Source organism: Paroedura picta, chromosome 3 (genome assembly GCF_049243985.1).
Source record: "Paroedura picta isolate Pp20150507F chromosome 3, Ppicta_v3.0, whole genome shotgun sequence".
NCBI lineage: Eukaryota > Metazoa > Chordata > Lepidosauria > Squamata > Gekkonidae > Paroedura > Paroedura picta.
In genome coordinates, this window is record NC_135371.1 from 145,597,142 (window position 1) to 145,610,452 (window position 13,311).

At 43.0% G+C, this 13,311-nt stretch overlaps 1 protein-coding gene across 1 annotated transcript in view; it reads left to right on the forward strand.

Moving 5' to 3' along the window:
- Positions 1–13,311, forward strand: part of PITPNC1 (phosphatidylinositol transfer protein cytoplasmic 1) — a 116,992-nt gene that overhangs the window by 42,703 nt on the left and 60,978 nt on the right. Inside the window, exons 2-3 of the mRNA XM_077328420.1 lie at positions 1,008–1,156; positions 6,543–6,631. Of these exons, the coding sequence (XP_077184535.1) occupies positions 1,008–1,156; positions 6,543–6,631 (238 nt within the window). The remainder of the gene's footprint in view (positions 1–1,007; positions 1,157–6,542; positions 6,632–13,311) is intronic.

Consider the following 13,311-nt stretch of genomic DNA (forward strand, 5'->3'; position numbering starts at 1 on the left):
TTTTTCCCCCGAGCGAGTGGAGATCAACGCACCGGCGAGCCTCGGTTTAGCCAGTGAGGCTTCCCAGGCTGCAGTCCCTCCTCAGAGCAGTTTAGTCACTAAGCACAAGAAGCCCGCAGAAGCCCGTTTGCTGATGTATTTTCCCTTTATTTTTCACACTGTTTCGGCTGAAAATCGCGCCCGTGGGGGGGGGAGGGGGGATTTTTTTTTCCACTCGGAGGCAGCATGGCCACGATCAAATGACAGCTCAAACAGAGGCTTCCCCGGCTTCAGTCCCTCCCCTTCAGTCACTAAGTGACCTTCAGTTTCACACATTCCATTCAGCCGAAAATCGGGCCGTGAGAGGGGGGGGATTTTTTTTTTCTCACTCGGAGCCAGCGTGTTAACGATCAAACAATCAAACGGAGCCAGCGTGTTAACGATCAAACAATCAAACTACAGCTCAAACACCCCAGGCAGCTGGATGGGTCTCTCCATTGCAACGAATCTACTCAGATTCGTTACAATGGGTGTGTTTTTTTTTTTTAAAAACCTTTCTTAAAGGGAAAGGGGCTGTTTGGGAGCATGCTAACGGCTGCCCATTGGCTGCTTGACGGCCAGGGGCGGGACGAGCTTGGCAATGGCGCTTCCTTTCTAGCGATTTCTGCCGAGACCGGAAGCCTGTGGGAAACGCTAAAAAACGCAACTGATTCCACTACAAAGCCAGGTATGCAAAACGACGAATTCCACTATTTTAAATGGCGATTTTTCATTCAGTGACCAATTTGCAACAAAGATCCCCGTGCGAAATGGCCCTGAGTCAACCTTGAGCCAGCTGCTGGGATCGAACTCCCAACCTCATTGACAGACAGCCTCAGATGGCATTTCTGCCGCTTACCACTGTGCGCCACAAGAGGCTTTATATCAGTACCAGTACTTAAAAAAAAATTTAAACCCACAAACAGAGTTTGTGTTTTGATGTTTTTTTTAAAACAAAGATTAATTTTTTTTCTTCTTTTGCTTTGTAGTACAGAATTGGACAGCTGTACATGATCAGTAAACATAGCCATGAGCAGAGTGATCGTGGAGAAGGAGTAGAAGTGGTGCAGAATGAGCCTTATGAAGATCCAAATTATGGGAATGGTCAGCTGACAGAAAAACGAGTTTATCTGAACAGGTAAGTGCTTCTGCAGACATGCTGTCGTTGTATCTTCCTGTAATACTCTGGTCAGAAGAGTGTTGATATTTTATAAGTAAACATATTCCTCTGCAGTTTGTCGGCTTCAAGAAAATATAAAGAAAACCACTTTCAGTTTAACATAATTTTGTTTTCATTAATGCCGTGTTCTTTTGGGAAACAGCACAGCAGAGACACAGAATTCCAAATTCCATTATTTTCTTGTTATCGTTAATTTAATCATTAATTACATTTAGCAGCCTTTTTGTGTGAAAGCAGTAACCACAACTTCACTTACTAGATTAGTTGGTATGTATGCTAGCCAAGAGGTGTTTCCTAAGAGGTGAGAACTTGGAAGAACAGCAGCACTAAGCACGCGTGGTTTCCTTCAGCTTTGTGAAGCACTGGAAACTCAAAGCAATTTTGTAATATTTGGGACAGTGAGTCACAAATATATAACCAGAACAGAAGGTAGTTTGGTAGAGGAGACCTGCAACTCGAGGTTGTTCATCTTCAGCCACAGCTACTCTCCGCTCAGTTTACAAAGCATTCAGAAGTGAATGGCAGCCTGAGGCATTCCGGTGGTTACTATGCCTGGAGGTGCAACAGGTGCAGACATGACAGGTATCATCACTCTTGAGAAATGTCCAAGTACTACTTTTGAAAAGTGCACTCCTTCATATAGCCAGTATCAGGTAGTACATCTAATTCTCAACATGGCCCAGTCTGTAGATATATAAATCAAGAGAATGGAACCATGGAGATATTTCTACAAACCAGATCTTTCTACAAAGCTGAGAAGCCCCAGGCTTTCAGAAAAATCAGAAATCTAAAAATAACAAAACATCAGGGGATTAAAACTCTCCAAATAATAGAAGTAGCACCTTTACTATTAAGAAACTAATGCCCTCTGTGCGAGCCATTGTGAAGGTTGCTAGGCAATCATAGTATTATTGCTCGCTTTAAGCCTTTGTTTCTGTCATAAAAATGCTAGGGTGGGGCAACAGCTCTTTCCAGGGCTATTTTAGCCTTTGAGAATAATGTTACTGAGGTCAGACCCAGTAACAACCATGGACAGTCTTAGTTGCTTGTAACTATTCAATAGCAGGCTTCATACAAGCATGATGGAGTGGTTAGTTTTAGATTAGGATCTGAGAGATCCAGGTCTGGAAACCCCATCCTGCTATGGAAGAGCGCTAAGTGATCTTGGGCCAGTCACATTCTCCCACCCTAACCTATTTCATAGGGTGGTTGTGGGAATAAAATAGAAAACCTAGGTCCATTTAGGTACCTCCCCCCAGTGTAGATGTCTCCTTAGCAGAATCATTTGATGCTGCAGTGAGCAACAGAGGGTCTGCTAGAGAGAAAGACCGGCTTCAGTATGTCTGCGAGAGATCAGCTGTTTGATGTGGTCTTTTTCAGTTGAATCACAAATCAGCTGAATCAAGCCCAAATATTTGGGCCATTTCCACATGGAGGGGTGAAACACGAGTGGCTTCCTGCTGGCAAACACGGGATGGTAAATCTTGTGTTTGCAGCCCTCCTCCTGCGTTTTCCCTCTGCCGTGTTGAGGCTTTTTGCCTTCTGACGAGGCTACAAGGGAAAACAAGCCAAACTTCTCCCTCCCCTTCTTGGCTTGTCAATCACAGCAAAGCCATCAATCGCAACACAACAGTTCTCTTGTAGACTGAAACTTTCTCTCCCCGCTCCCCAGCCCTGAAATTATTTTTTTTAAAGGCACTTATGCATTGCTATGTGGTAATGCTATGACTGCAATTCCCACATGTGGATGGCAGGGGCTCATGGGAATTGTAGTACATGGACATCTGGAGAGCCACAGTTTAGCCACCCCTGTTATAATCTATTGTTCCACATTATATTACATTCTACTATTCACTGTTTCACATTACAATCTACTATCCTAATCTATTACTTAAGATTTATGGGCCTTCTGTGGGATTGTTAAGAATGCAGGTGTAAGTGCTGAATGAGGTTAACATATGTAGTAAAATATCCAATATCTCTGTTAAATTATGGGGATTCCATTGTTTTGAGTGTTGTAATAACAAAGTAGGTTCTTGTTTGTTTGATATTTATAACATGAGACATATGGGCCTTGAGAAATGTAATGTTAAATGCCAGCTGCTGAGTCTCAATCCTACAACAACTCATCATCACTCTTAGCAGGTAGCTGACATTTAATCATAAGATGAGCACTTCTGCTTTTAGCCTGCAGCTCTGCTCTAAGCCCTCACCTTCACTTCTCTAATTGTGCAGATGATCCTAGAGGGCTGGAAACAGGCATCTTACTTTTCATCTGCTGGATCAGATCTGGGGATGTCGAGGTGACTATACAAGCTCTTGACTGCAAGTCTTGGCATGCTTGCACCTCCTCTTGTTTGTTGGCTTCTGCTGCCTCTTGACTTGTTCTGCCGGCCCCTCTTCCTCTGAGGAATACTCAGCTTTGCTGAGTCTTGGCTGACCCATGACAACTTACCTTCAAAATGCTTAAAATCACTGACTCCCTGCCAAACCTGCAGACATCATGACCTTTTCCCACCAAAATCCAACAACCTCCAACAAGTGAGACCTGAGCATCTCCCAGAATTGCACCTCACTTCCTGACCCCTCTGGAGAAAACAGATGGTTTGGAGAGTGAACTTGATTGCATTGTGCCCCATTGAGGTTGCTCCCCAGGCTCCATTCACAAATATCTAAGAGTTCCCCAACCTTGATCTCACAACTCTTACCCCCCCCAATCTTGTGCTAGTGACCAGGGAGGACCTGACAACCCTACATGTATGACCCAGGCTAGCCTTTTATTGTCAAATCTCAAAAGCTAAACAGGCCTTGTTTTTTTTTTAATTTATTATTCAATTTTTTGACTGCATCCTCCCCACTAAATCGTTTCCAACCATCTTTGTACTTGACTGATACGACTAAGAAGTCCAGGGTCACTATGCAGAGGCAGGCAATGATGAACCACCCCTTAATGTCTCTTGCCTTGAAAACCCCACAGTGTTACCATAAGAAGGGGGAGCAGATAAAAAGTTAGTTGGTCACTGAGCAGGAAGGAGAGAATGAAACAAGGAAAGGTGAGAGGCTATCAGGGCTGTTAGGAGGAGGAAGAGGAAACAGTATGGGCACGGAATACAAAGCAAAGTCCTTGTAGTCCTCCCCCACCACCCCCGGGTAATTCTATAAACATTTTTTAATATGTGATATGAAAAAAAATTATTCTTAAATACAAGTATTCTGAAAATTTAACAAATCAAATACAAGATCTTTTTTTTTTACAAAGTTAATGTTATCAGGGAGGATATTTCAAGCAAACAAATATAGAAGGTTCTGTCTTTATCAAATAGTCTGTTTTCCTTTTTTAACTTGTCAGTATGTGTATTAGTTGGGAGATCTATATTTATTGATGAAGGGAACTGACCTAAAAAATTAGTTTGTTGCATGTAACCACTCTGCTGGTCTCTTGAGGCAGTTTTTCATCAACTGTAGCACAAGTTCCCTATTCAGAAACTTGTTAATCTTTATAGTGGTAACTGGAGTCTAAGGAAGGCAAAGTTTTGCCGTATACAAGGATATAACCTAAAAATGTAATGGACTACTATTTATTCTAGATTAAAGACAAGGGAAGAATTATAGGCACTTGGGAAGACGAATTTAGAAATTAACTAAAATCCTACTTGTATATAGAGCTTCTTGTGGCGCAGAGTGGTAAGGCAGCAGACATGCGGTCTGAAAGCTCTGCCCATGAGGCTGGGAGTTCAATCCCAGCAGCCGGCTCAAGGTTGACTCAGTCTTTCATCCTTCCAAGTCCCTGACTGCGGAGGGCCATAAAGGTTAAAACCAAAACCTTGAATCTGATCCAGCTAGCAATCGTAAGCCAATGCAGCTGCCTCAGCACAGGCTGGATGTGGGTCCTCCAAGATGTTCCTGTGAGGACCCTATCAGCTGCATTCGGCACCAGCTGTAATTTCTGGTTCAGGCGCAAGGGTAGGCCCGCGTAGAGCGAGTTACAGAAATCTATTCTGGAGGTGACTGTCGCATGGATCACTGTGGCCAGGGGGTCAGGAGACAGGTAGGGCGCTAGTAGCTGAGCCTGGCGAAGATGGAAAAAAGCCTGGCCTGCTACCTTCTTGACCTGGGCTTCCAGTGTCAACGAGGCATCCAAGGTCACACCCAAGTTCCCATACAGTTTGGGAGGCCATTTGGAAGATATAGGAAGCAACGGTGTGTGTTGCACTAGTATTCACAATATTGTTGTTGTTAAGTGCAAAGTCATGTCCGACCCATCATGACCCCATGGACAATGATCCTCCAGGCCTTCCTGTCCTCTACCATTCCCCGGAGTTCATTTAAGTTTGCACGTACTACTTCAGTGACTCCATCCAGCCACCTCATTCTCTGTCGTCCCCTACTTCTTTGCCCTCAATCGCTCCCAGTATTAGGCTCTTCTCCAGGGAGTACTTCCTTCTCATGAGATGGCCAAAGTATTTGAGTTTCATCTTCAGGATCTGCCCTTCTAAGGAGCAGTCAGGGCTGATCTCCTCTAGGACAGACCAGTTTGTTCGCCTTGCAGTCCAAGGGACTCACAAGAGTCTTCTCCAGCACCAGAGTTCAAAAGCCTCAATTCTTTGACGCTCGGCCTTCCTTATGGTCCAACTTTCACAGCCATACATTGCAACTGGGAATATCATAACCTTGACTAAACACACTTTTGTTGGCAATTCAAGATATAATCTGGGCTTTTATATAACTACTAGTAATATAGCCCGCTGTATGAGGAATACAGTGGGCGCTAGGAACTAACCTTTGTGTCCCCTGGCGGCGGTCCTCTGGGTGGGCTCTCAGCGGCGGCGGCTGTTTGAGGGGGCGGCCTGACACGGTGAGAGGCGCTTTGCGCCTCTCACTACGTCAGGCCGCCGGGCAGGGAGCCCCCGGTAGCCTCGCTGTGCGCGGCTGCCGGGGGCTCCCTGGGGTGTCAGGCCAGGAGCAACTGCGAGCCACACTGTGCGCGGCTCGCAGTTGCTGGGGCTGGGAATCAGAGGGACCAATCGGCAGGCGCGAAGCGCCTGCCGATTGGTCCCTCCGATTGTCTGTCCAGAGGAAGGGTCCAATCCGGACCCTTCCTCATCACAGACAGATCCCGCCCCAGAAGCCCTTAGCATATTATTTAGTCCGCGGCACCCGTGGCGCCGCGGGCGGTGTTTAGATAGTATGAGTACTAGACCCATATTTGGCCTTATACACAAAGCGTCATGGTTTCTCTGGTGACAGGAGCCACTATATCTTCCATAATTATACTCATCCTTTAGGGAAATTAAGTTCTTTGGACTTAATCTTGTTACTCAATACTTAATTTTTTTCTTTGCAGCAAACTTCCAAGCTGGGCAAGAGCTGTTGTTCCCAAAATCTTTTATGTAACTGAGAAAGCCTGGAATTATTATCCTTACACAATTACAGGTAAGCTTTTCTGTCAAGTTGTTATGAAGAAATTTTTTAGAGGATAAAAGTTATATTTGTTCTTTGAAGCTCCATAGTACAAGCCTGAAAACAGATCTTAAATTCAGCAATACTTAATAGGATTCAGGTTATTTGTATTTTCCCAGACATTTCTAATATAAAAACCTGTAATTGATCAATGAAAAAAAATCCTAATCCTTAAACAGCAATACATCATGTGAGATTTAGATCTTGGCCTTCATTCCTTGTTCATTCCATTCTAGTGCTGGCTCCTAATCCAGATTCTTTTGTATAGTTCAACTCGATAAGCTTTTACTTAGATATCAATTTGAATAATATTGTACACTAGGTCCCAATCAGTAGTGCCAATAAGTCACACGTCTCTGTGTACTGAACTGTTACATATTCAGAGTTTCATCAAGTACCATTGCATTCAGAGAACTGTGACTAAAAGCCCTGATCAAAGAACAAATCTCTGCTGCCTTTCCCTTTCATGATTTCTCCTCTCGTCCTGCATCCCACTGCACTAGGGAATCCCGAGGGACAGTATTAGATCTGACATGGGGGTGCTCTGGGAACTGCCAGGAATCATCCATCTCTCCTCTTGTATGATTTTTCACTTGAGTAGAGGAATCCAGTTATCCTTATGTGCAAGAATTGTGGACCTTTCCCACAGTACCCTTCCACAGCTGCTATTTCCAAGCATATGAAAGTTTATTTGTAACATCACAGGATAGGTGTGTATTAACAGCCATATCAATGCATGTAACAGGCAGAAAGGGTAATTCTGTGCCCTTCATACTCCCTACTGCTGACTCCACTGGTTGTTAGTCCACATGAGTCTTACAATTCTCATGGCATTTCCGTACCATTTAACTATATATAGTGTAATGTTTACCATAAGTAGTCTTTATATTCCAGCCCCTCCACATGATGTTACCAACATCCAGCATCCAAGCAGCAACCAGCTATCTATATCCGCCATTTTAAAGTGCTAGTTGGTGAATCCCCAAAAGTGGATTCACCAACTACCTACAAGAGAGCAACCAGCAAAAAAATGAACTACCTGGAGCAATGAATAGGTGTTCATTCATGCATGCAAAGACAAAAACAATTTCCCCAAAAGTTGTAGCACAAAGCATGCATCTCCAAGCTCCCCCCCCCACACACACACACACAATCAGGAACAAGATATTTAAAAGAAGCAAGATTCATGATTCTATAAGGGGTGGCGATAAAGAAGCACTATGCATCTATGATTAGATACATAGGCGTTTCAACAGAGAAGTACTGTTTTTTTTTTAAATAGTGGGCATTGCAGGCCCTTTAAAACATGGGGAAAGGGGATTGGCTGCCTGGCTTGATTGACTGGCGGAAGAGAGTCACATGTAAATAGCATTGCTCTCTTCCGCCATTTGCAGCAGCACTTGTGGAGGGGGAGAAGTGCAAAAGGGAGGCAGAGAAGAGTGAGACAGCAAAAAAGGTAAGGAGGAGCCAGGAGGTGCAATTTTATTTAGCGTTACGCCACTCGGTGTAACACTAATTTTAAAGATATGCGGAAATAATTTCAGTGTCAGAAATTTGTTACTGTCCAGTTACTCTCCAGTCTTATGGTACAGCAGCTGAATTTAGTGATGTTACATGATGTTAGCCATTGAGTCGAGTTTACTCTTGGTGATCCTGTGGCACAAGTGCCGCCACGATTTCTGATCTTGCACTGCTGCTTTTAGTTTTGTAATTTTCATTTTTATCTTATCTAACCACCCCGTTCTTTGTTTGTGTGGTTTCCTTTTTCCAATTCTAACATACCTACTTTGTCCATTGAGTTGGATTGCACGATATGGCCAAAGTAAATGAGTTTCATGATTTTGCCTACCAGTGATAGATAAGGCTTTATGTATTGTAGTATTTCCTTGTTCATGACTTTTACCATCCATGAAACTCACAGAAACCTTCTCCACCACAAGAGTTCAAATGAATTGATTCTTCTCTTGTCTGATTTTTCCATCATCCAACTTTCACAACCTTAAGTGGCTACTGGAAATAATGATAGATCTAACTAATCTATATTTGGAAGTCAGGCTTATGTCCTTGCTTTTCCATGTTGGGTTCAAACTCATCATTGCTGAGCAACCCAGAGCAATTCAATATTTTATTTCCATACTGCAATCACCAGTCTAATCAATTTGAGATCCAAGAAAAATGAGTTCTTGAAGGCATTCAATCTCTTCACCATTCATTGTTATTGTGACGTCTGCTTTTTGCAGTGGTCATTATTTTTATCTTTTTAGTGTTTAAGAAAAGGCCAAATTTCCTGCTTACTTCATTGACCTTTGTGATCAACTGTTATAGGCCTTCTTTAGGAGGGTAGTGTCATCAGCATACTGAAGATTATTTATATTCCTTTGTCCAATCTTAATTCCAGTGTTTGATTCTTTGAATTCAGTCTCTCTCATAATGATCTCAGCATATAAATTAAACAGGAAGGGGGAAAGAATACAATCTTGGTGCATTCCTTTCTCTATTTTGAACCAGTTACTGTCACCAAATGTTGTATGTACAGTGGCTTCTTGGTTTGCGTAGAGTGACTGCGTCAGTTTGATCAATTTTTGATCAAGCCCAATTTTTGCAAGGCTTTCCACAACTTGTTGTGATTCACACAATAAAAAGCTTTCTTGTAGTCAATAAAGCAGATGTAGATATCATTCTGATATTCCTGCTACTTTTCCAAAATCCAGCACAAAGTTCCTGTGTGGTCACAATGCCACACCCCTGTCGAAAGCCATATACATATGATGATGACGCCATCTGTTCAGTCGTGTCTGACCCTCAGCGATACTATAGCACATGTGTCTTTCCATGTGCCCATCTCTGACTTCTTTTAGTTTGTTCATGGTCATCCCTGTATTGGCTTTGATCATGTTGACCCAGCGGATCCTTTGGTGACCACGTTTCCTTTTGCTGCTGACCACGCCGAGCATTAATGATTTTTCTAGCGAGTTTGATTGCATGATGTGTCCAAAGTAATTGAGCTTTAGCCGTAATATTTTCCCTTCTAATGACATAGTTGGTTTGCTCCTCTCTCAAACTATCTTGTTGGTAACTTTGGCTGCCCATGGTATTCACAGCATTTGTCTCTAACACCATAATTTGAAAGCATCTATTCTCCTTCTGTCTTCCTTCTTCAGGGAATACATATAGGGGTGTGCAAAAAATAGTATTTTTAGGGTTTGTGTATATTGAACCTCCAAAATATCATATTTACTGATTTCCCAATACTGGCATAGTATGCTGATTTGTTAAATATCTGGAAATGCTAGAACTTTTTGGCTCCATTATATCCTGTGGGAACCATTATAGTCAATGATCACCATAGTTTATAATGAAGAATTAATCTAGAGGTATCTGGGGCTGGGAAGCAGCTGTTTTTTGAGATAGAGACACCAAATTTGCAATACAGCTGCTGGTGTCTCTCCTCAACTCCCCCCCTTCCCCCATTTGAAAAGGATTGAATCTGCAGGTCTAATTTTATGGGCTCTCAAAGAAGATACAACGATCCTTCATTGATTTCAGTGGAAGTGCAGGAAAGGCATTTAAAGGGAACATGGTCCCCTTAAAGTTTAAATGTCTTTTGCAAGTCACAGCACAATTGAAATACAAGGGTACTTAAAGGGCTTGCAATCCCTTTAAACACCTTCTTCAAGCCATGAGTTCACTCAGAAAATATTTAAAGGATATATAAGCCCTTTAAATGCCTGTTAACATCAGCAAACCAGTGGTCTTTAAAAATTAGAAATATCTTTTGGCTTTTTCAGACTTGGCCAGTTTAGATAGTATTTTCCTGCTAATTACACATGAGGAGTTAGTAGATTAATTATCTCACATCTAAGTTGCTTAAGAACTCTCAGGTTGATGCCATCAGGACCTAGGGACGTATTGATTTTTAAATTCACCAGTAGATTTAGAACTTCATTTCTGGTCATCTCAGTTTGGCTCAGTTCTTCAGTCTTCCTTCTTGAAAATAGGGGCTGTCGCATGGAAACAGGACTCACACTTTCCACATTGTACACAGAAGGAAAAAGTTATTGAGCTTCTCTGTCACCTCCCCATCTTCCTTTAGCAATCCCTTTATTCTAGGGTCATCCAAAGGCCCCGCTGCTTCTCTGGCTGATTTCCTGCTCAATATATATATATTTAAAATGTTTGTCTTGATGCATTTAGCACCCTGTTTCTCAAAAATCTCTTCTGGCATACCTAATTATTTATTTATATTTATTTTTCCAGAGATTGTAGTCCCTCCAATTCTACTTTCCAATCAATCAATCCAGCCTTTATTGACATATCAGTTAAAAGGTACACTCAATAGAGCTACAGACAGCAATTATTAATGAACACAAGAAAAACAATCAGAACTAGCCTCTTCAGTTTTTATAACTACCTTGAATTGTATTTTTAACAACACAGACCTCTTTTTAGACTTGCCAGTGCTTTTCCTAACCTCTGGAATGCATTCTATTTGGGCTTTAATTAGTGTCCTCTGCCCCTCTCACCTAATTCCTTGCATGTTCCCATGTGTTCTCTGTTTAGTATGCTGGTAGGACTGCTGAGAACCACCTTAGCTCCACCTATAGCTCACTAGATCCAACCCAAACTTCAAATGAAAACAAATTTCATTGCTTGCCCAGCTCTTTGGGCCACCAAGGGTGACCAACACCACCAAAATATTGTCCTCCCTAATCTCTAGCTTTGTATTGATGCAGCTCTTTAATATTCTGCTTTTCAAAAAGGCATACAAGTTATAGAGCACCACTCTTGCAGGAACATGTATCTTTTGTCAATAATTTGTTTAATCCATACATGCCAAAATGGTTTAACAGATATTAATTGGACTGCAGTAATTAAGAACATATATGGAATGGCCCAGAGAAGGCCAATCAGGTAGGGAATCATTCCTGATTTACATTTGAAGAAGAAGAAGAGTTGGTTCTTATATGCCGCTTTTCCCTATCCGAAGGAGGCTCAAAGCGGCTTACAATCACCTTCCCATTCCTCTCCCCACAGCAGACACCCTGTGGGGTGGGTGAGGCTGAGAGAGCCCTGCTCGGTCAGAACAGTTTTATCAGTGCCGTGGCAAACCCAAGGTCACCCAGTTGGCTGTGTGGGAGTGCAGAATTGAACCCGGCATGCCAGTTTAGAAGTCCGCACTCCTAACCACTACACCAAACTGGCTCTCAATATCTGATCTTATATATTATGGTCCGCAGTGGTCCACAACCTTCTTCAGGCTGAGGACTGGCGGTGGCAGGGAGGGCGATCGCCCGGCCATGCTTGCGCGTTTGTGGCCGCGCATGGCGCAAATGCGCATGTGCGACCCGGCCACGCATGCGCACATGCGCTGGAGTGCTGTGCATGCGTGTTTGTTGCCGTGCATGGCGCAAACGTGTATGCGCAGCCCTGCAGAGGCAGGGAGCCGCGGTGCTTGGGGACCACCGTATTATACTATGAAATCCAGTATCCAGTTTCTCAATATAGCACCAGAACACTGTATTTACTGAAAAGAAAAATATTTTGACTGTAAGATAATATATTTGTCTTGATGCATTTAGCACTCCGTTTCTCAAAAATCTCTTCTGGCATGCCTAATTATACACAAAAGGTATTTATTATACACAAAAGGTGTATATTATTATATATTTTTATATATACACACAAAAGGTGTATTATTATACACAAAAGGTGTATTTATTATACACAAAAGGTATTTACCTGTAACTTGTATGAAAATTGAAGACATCCCATTTTTGTTCTTGGTGGTACATGAAATCATCACTATCACTAAACATAATAAAGCTCAAGTTAATTGCGCATTCTCTACCTGATTGGCCCTCTCTGGGGGTGTTCCGCCAATAGAAAGAGAGAGAGAGCACTCTGTCAGTGAGAGCCGATCAGTTCAAATTGCATGCGGACAAATCACTCCCTACATGATTGACCCTCCCTGGGGATGTGCAGCTAATAGGGAGAGAGCACTAGGCCAATGAGGCCAATCAGTTCAAATTACACTTTGCCAATAAGGGCTAATCAGGTCAAACTGCAGTCTGCCAGTGAGGGCCAATCAACTCAAATTGCATGTAGACAAGTCATTCCCTACCTGATTACTCACACCTGGAAATATTCCCCCAATTGGAGATTGCCCTCAGCGAGGAATGTCCCACCATGGTAGTTAAGCACTCATCGGAAGGGAGCCCTTGACAAGGAAGGCTAATAAGGGAGTCAGCTCTCTAATTCTAATCCTTTACCAGTTTCAGAAGTTTGCTGGATGGAAGAGGAGGCAGCCTCAGAGCATGCCTCACTGCCAGAAAGTTACCCTAGCCTCTTTCAACTCAGAGGGCATGGGGAGGGGGGAGCAAGCAAACAGCCTTCAGGAGGGGGGCTGTGGGAGGCCCAGAAATGCCCCCCTGCTGGTACCCAGGCCAGTCAGGAAAAGCCTCTGCCTTGTGGATGTTTACTCATGAATCAGTCATGTGAGGCTTGCAATTTGCAATCTGAGAAGGGATGAATGCTTTGGGGGCAGCTATCATAGACAATAGCAGCAGGGAGAATAATGCTGGGTGGGATTGAGAAGATGTAGACTTTACCTTTCTGTATGGATACCACCTTGGTCTTGCTGCAATGTTTCCAAG